Source organism: Somniosus microcephalus, chromosome 8 (genome assembly GCF_052327205.1).
Source record: "Somniosus microcephalus isolate GS21.2 chromosome 8, FLI_Smic_1.0, whole genome shotgun sequence".
In the NCBI taxonomy this organism is placed as follows: Eukaryota; Metazoa; Chordata; class Chondrichthyes; order Squaliformes; family Somniosidae; genus Somniosus; species Somniosus microcephalus.
The window spans coordinates 104187947-104207272 of record NC_140994.1 but is presented as its reverse complement, the minus strand read 5'-3'; the positions used below and the strand labels follow the sequence as shown (position 1 = coordinate 104207272).

Genomic DNA, 19326 nt, shown 5'->3' with positions numbered 1-19326 from the left:
CCACACACGCACCGATTGGTCGACCGGTCAGGTCACCGAAGCGTAGGATTGGTCAATCGTCGAGTCACTCGACACGCAACTGTAGGAAGGAACCCACCGTCCGATTGGTGGACCTCGACGTCACACGGTCGCTAATGAGATGCTAATGAGCGGAACGCTGAACGTTTTTGGGATACCGCGGGCGGGATTTTTGTCCGGCCGAAACGTAAATACGCCTATGACTGGTCCGGAATCGCAAGCTTTCTTTTGAGGCGACGCGCGCGTCGGTACGCTCTGTAACTTTCAAACGTATAGAGAACGGAGACAGACAGACATCGGGACAGACAGAAGAGCCGCTTTATATATATAGATGATCTAGACGAGGGAACTAGATGTAATATCTCCAAGTTTGCAGACGACACAAAGCTGGGTGGGCGTGTATGCTGTGAGGAGGATGCCGGGAAACTCCAGTATGATTTGGACAGGTTGGGTGATTGGGCAGAAACATGGCAGATACAGTATAATGTGGATAAATGCGAGGTTATCCACTTTGCTGGCAAAAACAGGAAGGCAGATTATTTGAACGGCAGTAGATTGGGAGAAGGGGAAGTACAATGAGACCTGAGTGTCCTTGTGCACCAGTCGCTGAAGGTAAGCATGCAGGTGCAGCAGGCGGTTAAGAAGGTGATATACCTATCAATTCGTCCAATGAAAAGCGACGAGTTAAGAAAGTAACTATAGGTTTTTATTGACTAAATAACAGAGCCCACCCTCGTGGGTGATCGGATCCAAGAAGGAGGAATACCAGCCAGTCGACCACCTTTATACCTGGGCAGGAAGGTGGAGCCATGGGCGGAGTCGGCAGTGGTCAGCCCAGGTATAGCAGCGTGACAAGAGGCGACCTCGTACAGTGATACAACAATGTGAACAGTGATAACTATAGGGAAACGATCTAACAGTGATAACTATAGTGTAACGATAGTGAACGGTAAAAGTGGTTTACCACATTCACCCCTTGTTTAGATTTGAGTCCGGCGGGGTGAAGTGTACTACCAGTTCTGGTATGTCAGTCTGTCCGGAGGCCTCGTAAGCCTGTCTGATCGTCGCAGCGGCGGTGTTGCGTTCTCCGGTGTTAATGCTGGCGTCTGCGAGGTAGGCGAAGGCTCTTGGGGTTCCGGCGTACCGTCTACCTGGGCTGGAATTGGGGGGGGTGGTGGGGGGGGGGGGGAGCGGTGGTGTCTCCGGAGTGCCCGAGGGTGCGAGGTCTCGTAAGGAGACTGTGTCCTCCCGCCCGTCTGGGTATGCCACGTAGGCGTACTGGGGGTTGGCGTGCAGGAGGTTCACCCTCTCGACCAGGGGGTCCGTTTTATGGGCCCTCACGTGCTTTCGCAGCAAGACAGGCCCCGGAGAGGTCAGCCAGGTTGGTAGCGTGGTTCCCGTAGTCGACTTCCTGGGGAAAACAAACATTCGTTCATGGGGGGTGGCGTTAATGGCAGTGCAAAGTAGTGACCGGGTGGAATGCAGCGCCGCCGGGAGGACCTCCTGCCAGCGAGAGGTTGGGAGGCCCTTAGACTTTAAGGCTAAGAGGACGGCCTTCCATACCGTCGCGTTCTCTCTTTCCACCTGGCCGTTCCCTCGGGGGTTGTAGCTGGTGGTCCTGCTAGTGGCGATGCCTCTCGCTAGTAGGAACTGACGGAGTTCCTCGCTCATGAAGGAGGCGCCCCGGTCACTATGTATATAGTTTGGGAACCCGAACAAGGCAAAGAGGTCGTTCAGGCATTTAACGACCGTGGTGCTGGTCATGTCTGGGCAGGGGAAGGCAAAGGGGAAACGGGAGTACTCATCAACAATGTTGAGGAAGTACACATTACGGTCAGAGGACGGGAGGGGCCCCTTAAAATCGATGCTCAAGCGCTCGAAGGGGCGGGTGGCCTTGATCAGGCTTGCTCTGTCCGGCCTAAAGAAGTGCTGTTTGCACTCGGCACAGGTCTGGCAGTTCCTGGTCATGGTCCTGACCTCCTCGATGGAGTAGGTCAGGTTGCGGGCCTTAATGAAGTGGTAAAGCCTGGTGACCCCAGGGTGGCAGAGGTCGTTGTGGAGGGTCTGAAGTCTATCAATTTGCGCGCTGGCGCATGTAATTCGCGATAGAGCGTCAGGGGGTTCGTTCAGCTTACCAGGCCGGTACAAGATATCATAATCGTAGGTGGATAGCTCGATTCTCCACCTCAAGATCTTGTCGTTCTTGATTTTACCCCTCAGCTTGTTATTAAACATAAAAGTGACCGAACGCTGGTCGGTGAGGAGGGTAAATCGCTTGCCTGCGAGGTAATGCCTCCAGCGGCGTACCGCCTCCACAATCGCCTGGGCCTCCTTCTCGACCGAAGAGTGTCGGATCTCAGGGCCCTGTAGGGTCCTTGAGAAGAAGGCCACCGGTCTCCCCTCCTGGTTGAGGGTAGCGGCTAGGGCGAAGTCGGATGCATCGCTCTCCATTTGGAAGGGGATGGACTCATCCACTGCGTGCATAGTGGCCTTAGCAATGTCTCCCCTGATGAGGGAGAAGGCCGCGCGAGCTTCTTCCGTAAGGGGGAAGGAGGTGGACTTCATGAGGGGTCTGGCTTTGTCTGCATAATTCGGCACCCATTGGGCATAGTAGGCGAAGAGCCCTAGGGTTCTCTTCAGCGCCTTTGGACAGTGGGGAAGGGGTAGCTCCATGAGGGGACGCATTCTTTCGGGATCGGGGCCGATGATTCCGTTCTCTACTACGCAGCCGAGGATGGCAAGGTGTTAAACACACATTTCTCCTTATTGTAGGTGAGGTTCAGCCGTTGGGCCGTACGGAGGAATCTTTCCAGATTAGCGTCATGGTCTTGCCGGTCGCGGCCGCAGATGGTGACGTTATCTAGATAGGGGAACGTGGCTTGCAGCCCGTTCTGGTCAACCATCCGGTCCATCTCCCTTTGGAAGACCGAAACCCCGTTGGTGACGCCGAAGGGGACCCTAAGGAAGTGGTAGAGGCGGCCATTCGCCTCGAAGGCGGTATACTGGCGGTCCTCGGGGCGGATAGGGAGTTGGTGGTAGGCCGACTTAAGGTCGATGGTAGAGAATACCCGGTATTGAGCAATCTGATTGACCATATCAGATATGCGGGGAAGGGGGTATGCGTCCAGCTGGGTGTACCGGTTTATGGTTTGGCTGTAGTCGATGACCAGGCGGTTTTTATTGCCGGTCTTAACGACTACAACCTGGGCACGCCAGGGGCTGCTGCTCCCCTCGACGATGCCCTCCTTCAGGAGACGCTGCACCTCAGAGCTAATGAAAGCTCTGTCCCCGGAGCTGTACCGCCTGCTCTTGGTAGCGACGGGTTTGCAGTCGGGGGTGAGGTTAGCGAACAGGGAAGGTGGCGGGACCTTGAGGGTGGATAGGCCGCAGGTGTTACGCGGTGGGCGATTTAAAGGCTGCTGGTTGTCGACTGTGAGCGGGGGGAGGGGTCCACCGTATGCTAGAGTGACGCTTTGGAGGTGGGATTGAAAATCCAGCCCTAGTAGGACGGCAGCGCATAGCTGGGGCAGGACGAGGAGTTTAAAGTTTTTATACTCCGTGCCCTTAACCGACAGGGTCACAACACAGTAGCCGCTGATGTCTGTGGCGTGGGACCTAGATGCCATCGAGATCCGGTTGCGCGTTGGCTGGACAGTGAGGGAGTAGTGGCTCACCGTGTCTGGATGTATGAAGCTCTCCGTGCTTCCACTGTCGAACAGGCAGGTCGTGGCGTGGCCGTCTACTTTGATGTCCATCATTGACTTGGACAGCTGATGTGGGCGAGCTTGGTCTAGTGTGACGGAGGCTAGTGTGTGGCTGAGCGGGTCGCTGTAGTCTGTAGGTGAAGCGGTCGTCAGGTCTGGAGGTAAGGTGGCGGTCGAGCGTGGTGGGTAAAAGGGAGGCGCCCACGAGGTGGGGCAAAATGGTGGAGAAGATGGCTGCCCCCACAACCCACATGAGGCACTGCTGGCGTCGGTTGCCTGGATCAAAGATGGCCGCCCCCATTGCTCATCTGTGGCCTTGATAGAAGATGGCCGCCCCCACAGTTCGCATGAGGCACTGCTGGCCTCTGCTGCTCTCCCTCTGCAGGCCTTCGCGAAGTGGCCTTTCTTCAGGCAGCTGGAGCACGTCGCGTTTTTGGCTGGGCAGCGCGACCTCGGGTGTTTCGCCTGCCCACAGAAGAAGCAGCCGGCGGCCCGGTCGCGGGGGTCCGAAGTCGCAGCCGGTACCGGGGGTGGCGGTCCCAATCGGGTCCGGGACGCCGACGCTGAGGTAGGTCCCGGGGGCGGCGCTACGAGGGGTATTGCGGTCGGGGTCGGGCCCGAGTCCCAGAGTCGCGAACTGTACCTGGAATACACCTCGAGGTCCCGCTGGGTCACTTCTAGGGAGTAGGCCAAGGCTGCAGCTGTGTTCAGGTCGAGGTCCTTTGATTCCAGCAGTCTCTGCCGTGAGTAGTCGGACCGAAGGCCTTTCACGAAGGCATCACGGATGTTATCTTCAGTGTTTTCTGCAGCCGATACTGCTTTAAAGTCACAGTCCCTGCCGAGTGTTCGTAGCGCCCGTAAAAATTCAGCTACAGACTCTCCTGGCTGTTGCGGGCGGGATCTTAGGAGGTGTCTGGCATACATGGAATTTACCGGGCTCCGGTACTGCTGTTTCAGTAGGTTGATAGCGGCCTCGTAAGTAGTAATGTCCTGGATGAGTGCGTATACTTTAGGGCTCGCTTGGGCGGTCAGAACTCTCAGTTTGGATCTCTGAGGGACGCCGGATTCTTCCAGGTAGGATTCGAAGCAGCACAGCCAGTGTTTGAAGTCGAGGGCTGCGTTTGTTGCTTGTGGGTTTAGATCCAGGTACGGTGGTTTGAGGGCTCGCAGCCAAGCCGGCTGCTGTGGCTGTTGTAGCTGGGCGTCTGGCTGGTCGTTTGGCTGCTCCATTGACTGGTTGTTTGGCTGCTCAAGTGACGACATTTTAAAATTTAGTCAATAAAATTGATATACCTATCAATTCGTCCAATGAAAAGCGACGAGTTAAGAAAGTAACTATAGGTTTTTATTGACTAAATAACAGAGCCCACCCTCGTGGGTGATCGGATCCAAGAAGGAGGAATACCAGCCAGTCGACCACCTTTATACCTGGGCAGGTAGGTGGAGCCATGGGCGGAGTCGGCAGTGGTCAGCCCAGGTATAGCAGCGTGACAAGAGGCGACCTCGTACAGTGATACAACAATGTGAACAGTGATAACTATAGGGAAACGATCTAACAGTGATAACTATAGTGTAACGATAGTGAACGGTAAAAGTGGTTTACCACAGAAGGCAAATTGTATGTTGGCCTTCATAGCGAGAGGGTTTGAGTGCAAGAACAAGGATGTCTTGCTGCAGTTGTACAGGGCCTTGGTGAGACCACACCTTGAGTACTGTGTGCAGTTTTGGTCGCCTTATCTGAGGAAGGATGTTCTTGCCATGGAGGGAGTGCAGCGAAGATTCACCAGACTGATACCTGGGATGGCAGGAATGACGTATGAGGAGAGATTGGGTCGATTGGGCTTATACTCGCTGGAGTTTAGAAGAATGAGAGGGGATCTCATTGAAACTTATAAAATCCTAACAGGGCTGGACAGACTGGATGCAGGAAGGATGTTCCCGATGGCCGGGGAGTCCAGAACCAGGGGTCACAGTCTAAGGATAAGGAGTAAGCCATTTAGGACAGAGATGAGGAGGAATTTCTTCACCCAGAGAGTGGTGAACCTGTAGAATTCTCTACCACAGAAAGCAGTGGAGGCCAATTCATTAAATATATTCAAGAAGGAGTTGGATATATTTCTTAAGGCTAAAGGGATCAAGGGATATGGGGAGAAGGCAGGGATAGGGTACTGAAATTGGATGATCAGCCATGATCCCATTGAATGGCGGAGCAGGCTCGAGGGGCCGAATGGCCTACTCCTATCTTCTATGTTTCTATCCAGCCTAATCCCACTTCCCAGCTCTTGGTCCGTAGCCCTGCAGGTTAGAGCATCCCAAGTGCACATCCAAGTACTTTTTAAATGTGGTTAGGGTTTCTGCCTCTACCACCCTTTCAGGCAGTGAGTTCCAGACCCACACAACCCTCTCGGTGAAGAAATTTCCCCTCAAATCCCCTCTAAACCTTGCACCAATTACTTTAAATCTGTGCCCCCTGGTTTTTGACCCCTCTGCCAAGGGAAATAGGTCCTTTCTTTCCACTTTATCTATGCCCCTCATAATAGCTGAGGACTAAGTGGTATTTTATACAGTTGAAGCAAACCCCCCTGTTCTTGTATTCTATGCCACGGCTAATAAAGGCAAGCATTCTGTATGCCTTCTTAACCACCTTATCTACCTGGCCTGCTACCTTCTGTGGACATGCACTCCAAGGTCCCTTTGTTCCTCTACACTACTCGGTGTCCTGCCATTTAATGTGTATTCACTTTCCTTGTTAGCCCTCCCCAAATGCATTACCTCACTCTTCTCTGGATTGAATTCCATTTGCCACTGTTCTGCCCACCTGAGCAATTTATTGATATCTTCCTGCAGTCTACAGCTTCCTTCTTCAGTATCAACCACACAGCCAATTTTAGTATCATCTGCAAACTTCTTAATCATACCCCCTATATTCAAGTCTAGATCATTGATATATACCACAAAAAGCAAGGGACCTAGTACTGAGCCCTGCAGAACCCCACTGGAAACAGCCTTCCAGTCACAAAAACACCCATCAACCATTACCCTCTGCTTCCTGTCTCCGAGCCAGTTTTGAATCCAACTCGACACTTTGCCCTGGATCCCATGGGCTTTTAACTTCGTGATCAGTCTGCCGTGTGGAACCTTATCAAAAGCCTTGCTAAAGTCCATATACACTACATCAAATGCACTACCCTCATCTACCCTCGTGTTACCTCCTCAAAAAATTCAATCAAGTTTGTCAGACTCAACCTTTCCTTAACAAATCCGTGCTGACTATCCTTGATTAATCAGTGTCTTTCTAAAATGAAGATTTATCCTGTCCTTCAGAATTCTTTCCAATAATTTTCCCACCACCGAGGTTAGGCTGACTGGCCTGTAATTACTCGGTCTATCCTTTTCTCCCTTTTTAAACAAGGGTACCACATTAGCAGTCCTCCGGCACCACACCTGAAGCCAGAGAGGATTGAAAAATTGTCAGGGCCTCTGCTATTTCCTCTTTTGCTTCGTTTAACAGCCTGGGATACATTTCATCTGGGCCTGGGGATTTATCCACTTTTAAAGCTGCCAAACCCCTTAATACGTCCTCTCTCACTATGTTTATTTCATCTAATATTTCACACTCCCCCAATAGCAATGTCTGCTTCGCCCCCTGGGTGTGGGCGGAGAGGACACGAGAGGAATCCCAAAATGGGTCAGAAACTTCAGGAAAGGAGATTACACAAGATTACAGCGGATATACGGCACAGAAACAGGCCATTCGGCCCAACCAGTCCATGCCGGCGTTTATGCTCCACTCCAACAGCTCAGAGCCCTCAGGAGAGTGGGGTAACTGAGAAGACTACTTAATTTTTTTTAGAAAACACTTACTTCAAAAGAATGCTCTTTATTATCTTCCAGTCGATAGTCTAGGAGCACACTAAGAGACATGACGCTACAGTCAAACTTTCCACCTTTGGCAGTCCAGTTAGGATGAACGATGATAGAAGCCTCATCGGGTAGTACGTAGCGCCTTTCACGTCGCTGACGCTCCACTTCTTCCTGGCGTTTTCTCTCCTCCTCCTGAAAGGACAGGAGAAAGTTAGATTTCAAAAATATCGCCAGCTGCTTCAAAAATATAGAATAATCCTCAATGTTCAGTTTAAAAACATCACAATGTTCCTGCACAGGAACAAGCCATTCAGCCCATCAAGCCTGTGCCAGTATTTTCGTGACCTAACCTAATCCCACCCTCGCGCTCACTCCCCATACCCTTTAATATCACACCCAGTCTAATCCCACTCTACTGCTCACTCCCCACACCCTTTAATATCCCACTCAGTCTAATCCCACTCTCCTGCTCACTCCCCACATCCTTTAATATCCAACCCAGTCTAATCCCACTCACTCCCCACACCCTTTAATATCCCCCCAGTCTAATCTCACTCTCCCGCTCACTCCCCACACCCTTTATATAAGAACAATAAGACGTAGGAGCAGGAGTAGGTCATTTGGCCCCTCGAGCCTGCTCCGCCATTCAATAAGATCATGGATTATAAAAGTAGGGAAGTCCTGCTACAACTGTACAGGGTATTGGTGAGACCACACTTGGAGTACTGCGTACAGTTTTCGTCTCCTTATTTAAGGAAGGATATACTTGCATTGGAGGCAGTTCAGAGACGATTCACTAGGTTAATTCCAGAGATGTGGGGTTTGCCTTATGAAGAAAGGTTGAGCAGGCTGGGCCTATACTCATTGGAATTTAGAAGAATGAGAGGAGATCTTATTGAAACATGTAAGATACTGAGGTGGCTCGACAGGGTAGATGCAGAGAGGATGTTTCCCCTCATGGATAATCTAGAACTCAGGGGCACAGTCTCAGAATAAAGGGTCGCCCTTTTAGAACTGAGATGAGGAGGAACTTCTTCTCTCAGAGGGTAGTAAATCTGTGGAATTCTCCGCCCCAGAGAGCTGTGGAGGCTGGGTCATTAAATACATTTAAAGTGGAGATAGGCAAATTTTTGCAAGATAAGGGAATGACGAGTAATGGGGAGCGGGCTGGGAAGTGGCTTTGAGCCCAAGATCAGATCCACCATGATCTTATTGAATGGCGGAGCATGCTCGAGGGGCCAAGTGGCCTATTCCTGCTCCTATTTCTTATGTTATGTTCTTATGTTCCCTGCCTGCTCCCCATAACCCTTGACTTTGGTAGAGAATTCCAAAGATTCACGACCCTCAGAGAAGAAATTCCTCCTCATTTCCAATTTAAAAGGGTGCCCCCTTATTCTGAAATTATGCCCCTAGTTCTAGATTCCCCCACGAGGGGAAACATCCTCTCTGCATCTACCCTGTCAAGCCCCTTAAGAATCTTATATGTTTCAATAAGATTCCCTCTCATTCTTCTAAACTCCGATGAGTATAGGCCCAAACTGCTCAACCTTTCTTCATAAGACAACCCCATCGTCTCCGGAATCAACCTCTTGAACCTTCTCTGAACTGCCTCCAATGCAAGTATATCCCTCCTTAAATAAGGAGACCAAAACTGTACGCAGTACTCCAGATGTGGTCTCACCAACGCTCTGTATAGTTGTAACAGGACTTCCCTACTTTTATACTCCATTCCCTTTGCAATAAAGGCCAACATTCCATTTGCCTTCCTAATTACTTGCTGTACCTGCATGCTAACTTTTTGTGATTCATGTACAAAGACACCCAGATCCCTCTGTGCCTCAGCATTTTGTAATTTCTCTCCATTTAAATAGTAATTTGCATTTTTATTTTTCCTACCAAAGTGGATAACCTCACTTTTTCCCCACATTAAACTCCATCTGCCAAATGTTTGCCCACTCACTTAGCCTGTCTATATCCTTTTGCAGATTCTTTGTGTCCTCTTCACAACTTGCTTTTCCAACTATCTTTGTATCACCAGCAAATTTGGCTACATTACAGTCGGTCCCTTCATCCAAGTCATTAATATAGATTGTAAATAGTTCAGGCCCCAGCACTGAAATCTGTGGCACCCCACTAGTTACCATTTGCCAACTGGAAAATGACCCATTTATCCCGACTCTCTGTTTTCTGTTAGGCAATCCTGTATCCATGTTAATATACTACCCCCAACCCTGTGAGCTCTTATCTTGTGCAGTAACCTTTTATGTGGCACCTTATCGAATGCCTTCTGGAAAGAGAAACATAGAAACATAGAAGATAGGAGCAGGAGTAGGCCATTCGGCCCTTCGAGCCTGCTCCGCCATTCAATGAGATCATGGCTGATCATTCAAATTCAGTACCCTGTCCCTGCCTTCTCCCCATATCCCTTGATCCCTTTAGCCTCAAGAAATATATCCAACTCGTTCTTGAATATATTTAATGAACTGGCCGCCACCGCCCTCTGTGGCAGAGAGTTCCACAGGTTCACCACTCTCTGGGTGAAGAAATTCCTCCTCATTTCAGTCCTAAATGTCCTACCCCTTATCCTTAGACTATGACCCCTGGTACTGGACTCCCCGACCATCGGGAACATCCTTCCAGCATCTAGTCTGTCCAGGCCTGACAGAATTTTATACGTTTCGATGAGATCCCCTCTCAATCTTCTAAACTCCAGTGAGTATAAGCCCAATCGACACAATCTCTCCTCATACGTCATTCCTGCCATCCCAGGTATCAGCCTGGTGAATCTTCGCTGCACTCCTTCCATGGCAAGAACGTCCTTCCTCAGATAAGGCGACCAAAACTGCACACAATACTCAAGGTACGGTCTCACCAAGGCCCTGTAAAATTGCAGCAAGACATCCTTGTTCCTGCACTTGAACACTCTTGCTACAAAGGCCAACATACCATTTGCCTTCTTAACCGCCTGCTGCACCTGCATGCTTACCTTCAGCGACTGGTGCACAAGAACACCCAGGTCTCTTTGCACTTCCCCTTCTCCCAATCTATTGCCATTCAAATAATAATGTGCCTTCCTGTTTTTGCCACCAAAGTGGATAACCTCACATTTATCTACATTACAGTGCATTTGCCATGTTTCTGCCCAATCACCTAACCTGTCCAAATCGTACTGGAGTTTCATGACATCCTCTTCGCAGCATACCCTCCCACCCAGCTTTGTGTCGTCTGCAAATTTGGAGATATTACATCCAATTCCCTCATCCAGATCATTAATATATATTGTGAACAGCTGGGGTCCTAGGACCGATCCTTGCGGTACCCCACTAGTCACTGCCTGCCACTCGGAAAACGACCCGTTTATTCCAACTCTTTGCTTTCTGTCCGCCAACCAGTTCTCTATCCAAGTCAATACCTTGCCCCCAATCCCATGTGCCTTAATTTTGCACGCTAATCTCTTATGCGGGACCTTATCGAAAGCCTTCTGAAAGTCCAAATACACCACATCCACTGGTTCTCCCTTTTCTATTTTACCAGTTACATCCTCAAAAAATTCCAGTAGATTAGTCAAGCATGATTTACCTTTTGTAAATCCATGTTGACTTTGTCCGATCCTGTCACTGCTTCCCAAGTGCTCTGCTATTACATCTTTTATAATGGACTCTAGCATTTTCCCCACTACCGATGTCAAGCGGTCTATAATTCCCCGCTTTTTCTCTGCCACCTTTTTTGAATAGTGGGGTAACATTAGCTACCCTCCAATCCATGGGTACTGTTCCAGAGTCTATCGAGTTCTGGAAGATGACCAGCAATGCATCTACTATTTCTAGGGCCACTTCCTTAAGTACCCTGGGATGTAGATTATCAGGCCCTGGGGATTTATCGGCCTTCAGTCCCATCAATTTTCCTAACACCATTTCCCTACAAATACTGATTTCTTTCAGTTCCAGCCTTTCATCAGACCCAATGTTCCCCGGTATTTCTGGGAGGTTATTTGTGTCCTCCTTTGTGAAGACAGAACCAAAATATGTATTTAGTTGGTCTGCCATTTCTTTGTTCCCCATTATAAATTCCCCCGATTCTGACTGCAAGGGACCTACGCTTGACTTCACCAATCTTTTTCTCTTCACATATCTATAAAAGCTTTGAGTCAGTTTTTATGTTCCCTGCAAGCTTACTCTCATATTCTATTTTCCCTTTCTTAATTAATCCCTTTGTCCTCCTTTATTGAATCCTGAACTGCTCCCAATCCTCAGGATTATTGCTTTTGCTGGCCAATTTGTATGTCCTCTCCTTGGATCTTATGCTATCCCTAATTTCCCTTGTTACCCACGGTTGAGTCACCTTTTTTGTTTTATTTTTATGCCAAACTGGGATGAACAACTTCTGTAGTTCATCCATTCGGTATTTGAATGTTTGCCATTGCCTATCCACCGTCAACCCTCTAAGTGCCATTCCCCAATCAATCCTACCCAACTCGCTCCTCAGACCATCGTAGTTTCCTTTATTTAAATTGAGGACCCTTGTTTCTGAGTCAACTACTTCATTCTCCATCTTAATGAAGAATTCGATCATATTATGATCGCTCCGACCCAAGGGGCCTCGTACAACAAGATTGCTAATTAATCCTTTCTCGTTACATAATACCCAGTCTAAGATGGCCTGATCTCTGGTTGGTTCCTCGACATATTGGTCCAGGAAACCATCCCGGAAACACTCCAGGAATTCCTCCTCCACAGTATTGTTACCAATTTGGTTAGCCCAATCTATATGTAGATTAAAGTCACCCATGATGACTGCTGTGCCCTTATTGCATGCTTCTTTAATTTCCCTTTTAATGCCATCCCCAACCTCCGCCTTACTGTTTGGAGGTCTATATACCACTCTCACTAACGTTTTTTTCCCCTTAGTATTTCTCAATTCTACCCATACAGATTCCACATCATCAGAGCTAATATCCTTCATTACAATTGTGTTAATCCCTTCTTTAACCAGTAATGCTACCCCACCTCCCTTTCCTTTTTGCCTATCTTTCCTGAATATCGAATACCCCTGGATGTTGAGTTCCCAGTCTTGGCCATCCTTGAGCCACGTTTCCATAATCCCAACCAAATCATATTCGTTTACCTCTATTTTCGCAGCCAATTCATATTTAGTTGGAGGAAGTTTCTGCTCATCCAGTACTGGATGTGGGAGAAACAGTGACACAAATTAGAGACCGTGGAGGGGTCGAGAGAGGTGGTGGCAAGGTGGAGCTGGGTGCCGTTTGCATACAAGTGGAACTTGACGTTGTGTTTTCTGATGATGTCACTGAGGGGCAGCATATAGATTAGAAACAGATCCTTGTGCAGGAGCATCACACCATATAAGTAAAGTTGTTGTCACCAAGTGTGAGATTACAGTGGAATATGGAAACTGCACCCACCCTCACACAGTGTTCAAATGTATCTGTTTTTGGTTAATCTTTGTTCCAAATACATGACATCTACTGGTTCCCCTTTATCCACCCTGCTCGTTACATCCTCAAAGAACTCCAGCAAATTTTTCAAACATGATTTCCCTTTCATAAAACCATGCTGACTCTGTTTAACTATATTATGATTTTCTAAATGTCCTGCTACCACTTCCTTAATGATGGACTCCAGCATTTTCCCAATGACAGATGTTAGGCTAACTGGTTGATAGTTGCCTGCTTTCTGTCTCCCTCCTTTCTTAAATAGGGGCATTACATTTGCGGTTTTCCAGTTCGCTGGGACCTCTCCATAATCCAGGGAATTTTGGTGGATTACAACCAATGCATCCACTATCTCTGCAGCCACCTCTTTTAAGACTCTAGGATGCAGGCTAGCGGGTCCAGGGGACTTGTCCACCTTTAGTCCCGTTTGCCTAGTACTTTCTCTCTAGTGATAGTGATTGTTTTAAGTTCCCCCCCACCCCAATAGCCCCTTGATTATCCATTATTGGGATGCTTTTAGTGCCTCCTACCGTGAAGACCGATACAAAACATTTGTTGAAAGTCTCCACCATTTTCCTGTTTCCCATTATTAATTCCCCAGACTCATCCACTAGGGGACCAACGTTTACTTTAGCTACTCTCTTCCTTTTTATATAGCTGTAGAAGCTCTTACTGTCTGTTTTTATATTTCTTGCTAACTTACTCTCAAAAGCTATCTTCTCTCTATCATTTTTTTAGTCGTCCTTTGCTGGTTTTTAAAAATTTCCCAATCCTCTGGCCTTTCATTATTCTTTGCAACATTGTATGCTTTTGTTTTCAATTTGATACCATCCTTTACTTCCTTAATTAGCCACGGATAGTTCATCCTTCTCTTAGAGTCTCTCCTTCTCACTGGAATATATCTTTGCTGAGAGTTATGGAATATCTCCTTAAATGTCTGCCACTGCTTTTCTACAATCTTACCCTGTAACATATTTTCCCAGTCCACTTTAACCAAGTCTGCCTTCATACCTTTGTAATTACTTTTATTTATTAATATCCCCCCAGTAAAATCTAACTCTCCCGCTCACTCCCCGTACCATTTAACATAGAAACTAGGAGCAGGAGTAGGCCATTCGGCCCCTCGAGCCTGCTCCGCCATTCAATGCGATCATGGCTGATCATCCAAATTCAGTACCCTGTCCCTGCTTTCTCCCCATACCCCTTGATCCCTTTAGCCTTAAGAAATATATCCAACTCCTTCTTGAATATATTCAATGAATTGGCCTCTACTGCCTTTTGTGGTAGAGAATTCCACAGGTTCACCACTCTCTGGGTGAAGAAATTCCCCCTCAATTCTGTCCTAAATGGCCTACTCCTCATCCTTAGACTGTGACCCCTGGTTCTGGACTCCCCCGACCATCGGGAACATCCTTCCTGCATCTAGTCTGTCCAGTCCTGTCAGAATTTTATAAGTTTCAATAAGATCTCCTCTCATTCTTCTAAACTCCAGCGAGTACAAGCCCAATCGTCCCAACCTCTCCTCATACGTCATTCCTGCCATCCCAGGTATCAGTCTGGTGAATCTTCGCTGAACTCCTTCCATGGCAAGAACATCCTTCCTCAGATAAGGCGACCAAAACTGCACACAATACTCAAGATGTGGTCTCACCAATGCCCTGTACAACTGCAGCAAGACATCCTTGTTCCTGTACTCAAACCCTCTCGCTACGAAGACCAACATACCATTTGCCTTCTTAACCGCCTGCTGCACCTGCATGCTTACCTTCAGCAACTGGTGCACAAGGACACCCAGGTCTCGTTGCACTTCCCCTTCTCCCAATCTATTGCCATTCAGATAATAATCTGCCTTCCTGTTTTTGCCACCAAAGTGGATAACCTCACATTTATCCACGTTATATTGCATCTGCCATGTTTTTGCCCAATTACCCAACCTATCCAAATCATCCTGGAGTTTCTCGGCATCCTCCTCACAGCACACACTCCCACCCAGCTTTGTGTCGTCTGCAAATTTGGAGATATTACATCTAGTTCCCTTGTCTAGATCATTAATATATATAGTGAAATATTGTTAATATTCCACCCAGTCTAATCCCACTCTCCTGCTCACTCCACATATCCTTTAATACCCCACCCATTCTAATCCCACCACTCCGCTCACTCCCAATGTGGATGTGGTGTATTTGGACTTTCAGAGGGCTTTCGATAAGGTCCCTCATAAGAGATTAGCATGCAAAGTTAAAGCACATGAGATTGGGGGTAAGGTACTGACTTGGATAGAGAACTGGTTGGCAGACAGGAAGCAAAGAGTTGGAATAAACGGGTCTTTTACCGAGCAGCAGGCAGTGACTAACGGGGAACCGCAGGGATCGGTGCTAGGACCCCAGCTATTCACAATATATATATTAATGATCTAGACGAGGGAACTAGAGGTAATATCTCCAAGTTTGCAGACGACACAAAGCTGGGTAGGCGTGTGTGCTGTGAGGAGGATGCCGAGAAACTTCAGCATGATTTGGACAGGTTGGGTGATTGGGCAGATGCATGGCAGATGCAGTATAATGTGGATAAATGCGAGGTTATCCACTTTGCTGGCAAAAACAGGAAGGCAGATTATTATCTGAACGGCAATAGATTGAGAGAAGGGGAAGTGCAACGAGACCCTGGTTGTTCTTGTGCACCAGTCGCTGAAGGTAAGCATGCAAGTGCAGCAGGTGGTTAAGGCGGCAAATGGTATGTTGGCCTTCATAGCGAGAGGATTCGAGTGCAGGAGCAAGGATGTCTTGCTGCAGTTGTACAGGGCCTTGGTGAGACCACACCTTGAGTATTGTGTGCAGTTTTGGCCGCCTTATCTGAGGAAGGATGTCCTTGCCATGGAGGGAGTGCAGCGAAGATTCACCAGACTGATACCTGGGATGGCAGGAATGATGTATGAGGAGAGATTGGGTCAATTGGGCTTAAACTGGCTGGAGTTTAGAAGAATGAGAGGGCATCTCATTGAAACTTATAAAATTCTAACAGGACTAGATGCAGGAAGGATGTTGCCGATGGCGGGGGAGTCCAGAACCAGGGGTCACAGTCTAAAGGTAAGGGGTAAGTCATTTAGGACAGAGATGAGAAGGAATTACTTCACCCAGAGAGTGGTGAACCTGTGGAATTCTCTACCACAAAAGGCAGTTGAGGCCAATTCATTAAATATATTCAAGAAGGAGTTAGATATATTTCTTAAGGCTAAAGGGATCAAGGGATTTGGGGAGAAAGCAGGGACAGGGTACTGAGTTTGGATGATCAGCCATGATCTCATTAAATGGTGGAACAGGCTCGAGGGGCCGAATGGCCTACTCCTGCTCCTATCATCTTCTATGTAATATCCTTTAATATCCCACTCTCCCGCTCACTCCCCACACCCTTTAATATCCCACCCAGTCTAATCCCACTCTCCCGCTCACTCCCCACACCCTTTAATATCCCACCCAGTCTAATCCCACTCTCCCGCTCACTCCCCACACCCTTTAATATCCCACCTAGTCGAATCCCACTCTCCCGCTCACTCCCCACACCCTTTAATATCCCACCCAGTCGAATCCCACTCTCCCGCTCACTCCCCACACCCTTTAATATCCCACCCAGTCTAATCCCACTCTCCCGCTCACTCCCCACACCCTTTAATATCCCACCCAGTCTAATCCCACTCTCCCGCTCACTCCCCACACCCTTTAATATCCCACCCAGTCTAATCCCACTCTCCCGCTCACTCCCCACACCCTTTAATATCCCACCCAGTCTAATCCCACTCTCCCGCTCACTCCCCACACCCTTTAATATCCCACCCAGTCTAATCCCACTCTCCCGCTCACTCCCCACACCCTTTAATATCCCACCCAGTCTAATCCCACTCTCCCGCTCACTCCCCACACCCTTTAATATCCCACCCAGTCTAATCCCACTCTCCCGCTCACTCCCCACACCCTTTAATATCCCACCCAGTCTAATCCCACTCTCCCGCTCACTCCCCACACCCTTTAATATCCCACCCAGTCTAATCCCACTCTCCCGCTCACTCCCCACACCCTTTAATATCCCACCCAGTCGAATCCCACTCTCCCGCTCACTCCCCACACCCTTTAATATCCCACCCAGTCTAATCCCACTCTCCCGCTCACTCCCCACACCCTTTAATATCCCACCCAGTCTAATCCCACTCTCCCGCTCGCTCCCCACACCCTTTAATATCCCACCCAGTCTAATCCCACTCTCCCGCTCACTCCCCACACACTTTAATATCCCACAACACACAACTCCCAGTGCACCAGTGTCACTCTCAGGATAAAGCTAAATACCGAGGATTTGCTCATCCTACCTCTTTATCATCTTCGGATTTTTTATCCTCCTCCTCGTCATCCTCTCTTTCTGATTTCTCCGATTCTTTCTGCTCTTCTTTCTCTGCCTCAGTTTTCAGCTGTTTTGTCAGCCGGGCTATCAGCTGGGATTTCAAACCCTTTGAGCTTTGATTCCTACTTTCCAATTCTTTTCGAAGATCATTTACCTGCAAAAGAGGAAATTTTCTTCAATTAACGTACAGTGCCTGGAGTCGTCTCCTCCCTGAAGGAAGTGATTCATGCTCGGGTTCAATGGGTGCGCTCCAACCCCTCGCCCAGCCCTCTTCTCACCCACACACTTTCCAGCAGGGGTCACGGGATAGCGATGAGGAGTGGGTATGCTGGCTCATTTTCATTCTTTCTCTCTACCCTAGCCCAGGAATGGAGGCCAATTCTGCATAGCCCAGGGAATGGAGGCTGAGAGTTCAGAAGAGAAAAGTTATGATGCCAACTTTTCAGGCGTGGGCAGACGAGAGTGAAGGAGAGGCGAAGAAGCCAATTACATCCATTGTTGGATTGGATCAATCCAAGACCGAATGGGCAGCTCCTTGCTGCTCACTGGAAGGAGTAGCTGAGGAGGCGGGGTTATAAGCTGAAGTCTGATTGGCTACCTACAACCCAGAGTCTGGACGTACATGTCTGTCTGTGTGGGTGTACGTGTGTGCCCGCATCCATGTATGTACGTGTATGTTTCTTCACAACACAAAATTGCCAGTCTCTTAGCGCCGTGAAGGAAATGTATTAATTAAGACGGGTGCAGTCGTGTGTACTCTGCCAGATATGGGCATGGCCATTGCTGACACTGCCTAACCCAAGTAGAAAGCATTCCATCTCCCAGCACTCACATCTCTCACGAAGAGTACAAAGGTTAACAAAGTAATTTGTGGAATAATATCCAGTAATGAATAATTAAATAAATAACGCAAATTGGAATGTTAGATTGATCAAGGAGAAATTTCACAGGGCTTTCAGTTTGGGAGACTGTCATTTTGCAAGTTCTCTCCTCCTCTGCTGAAGACACTGAACTATACTGGGTAAAGGTTGACAGTTGCTGGCAGTCATGTTTTACTTGGCCCAGGGGGCCACTCATCCTTTGTGGCTCAGGACAGCAGAGTCAGCAGGTGAGCTGACCATGTAAAGACAGTGGATCCCTATCCTGTCCTCAACTAATGTCTAAACACAGGAGACTTTTCAGGCCCCGCCACTGGCAGGGACCGAGTGGAAACTGGGCACGTCTTCCTCTCCCAAGCCAAGGGGCACCGAGACCAACTGTCGTGCTCTCCCCCTGCTGCATTCTGGGCTGAAGCTGGTACCGTGTCGGTTTGTACAGCTCAGTGCCACACTGAGCGCCCACATTTACACACCAAGACATTGGACAGCTAACTTTTGAAGGATTTGAAGAGGTTTTGCCTTCATTGTAAGTAAAAGCAATTGCTTACTTTCATTGTCTTTGGATCGAGCTTCGACCAGTGCGTAGGAGTAGAGATTTCTTTACTCTCCCCGTCATCCTTCTCTTCCTCTTCCTGTTCAATTAAAAAAGTTAAGAGGAATAATCAGCAACGTTTGCACAGGTCTGGAGAACGTCTTCACTCATTTTTGAAACAAGAGTTGCTGATCCGTGCAAGTAGCAAAGGTCACAACCGCCCCTCAGAATGACTCCTCCTTAATGTTACTGAACACAACAGTTCACTGCTACATAAACACACACACGCGCTCTTTAACTGATCACATGCCACTCATCAGCCAATCAAAGCCAGATCTGTGGAACACAAAAGGGTGATCAATGACATCAAACAAAAGGTCTCGAGGGCTGCACAGACACTGCTGGTCCCTGGCGGCCACACAGTGTGCATTCTCATCCCCTCTCAATAGGTACAAGCCCCCCAAACATGTTCTCTATCAAAGTGTC

The 19326-nt window shown here is 48.5% G+C and overlaps 1 protein-coding gene across 1 annotated transcript in view; it reads right to left on the bottom strand.

Moving 5' to 3' along the window:
- Window positions 1-19326, bottom strand: part of ccar1 (cell division cycle and apoptosis regulator 1) — a gene marked incomplete at its 5' end in the record, with an annotated part of 309380 nt that overhangs the window by 250325 nt on the left and 39729 nt on the right. The window contains 3 exons of the mRNA XM_085995051.1: window positions 7587-7778; window positions 17399-17584; window positions 18857-18940. Of these exons, the coding sequence (XP_085851177.1) occupies window positions 7587-7778; window positions 17399-17584; window positions 18857-18940 (462 nt within the window). The remainder of the gene's footprint in view (window positions 1-7586; window positions 7779-17398; window positions 17585-18856; window positions 18941-19326) is intronic.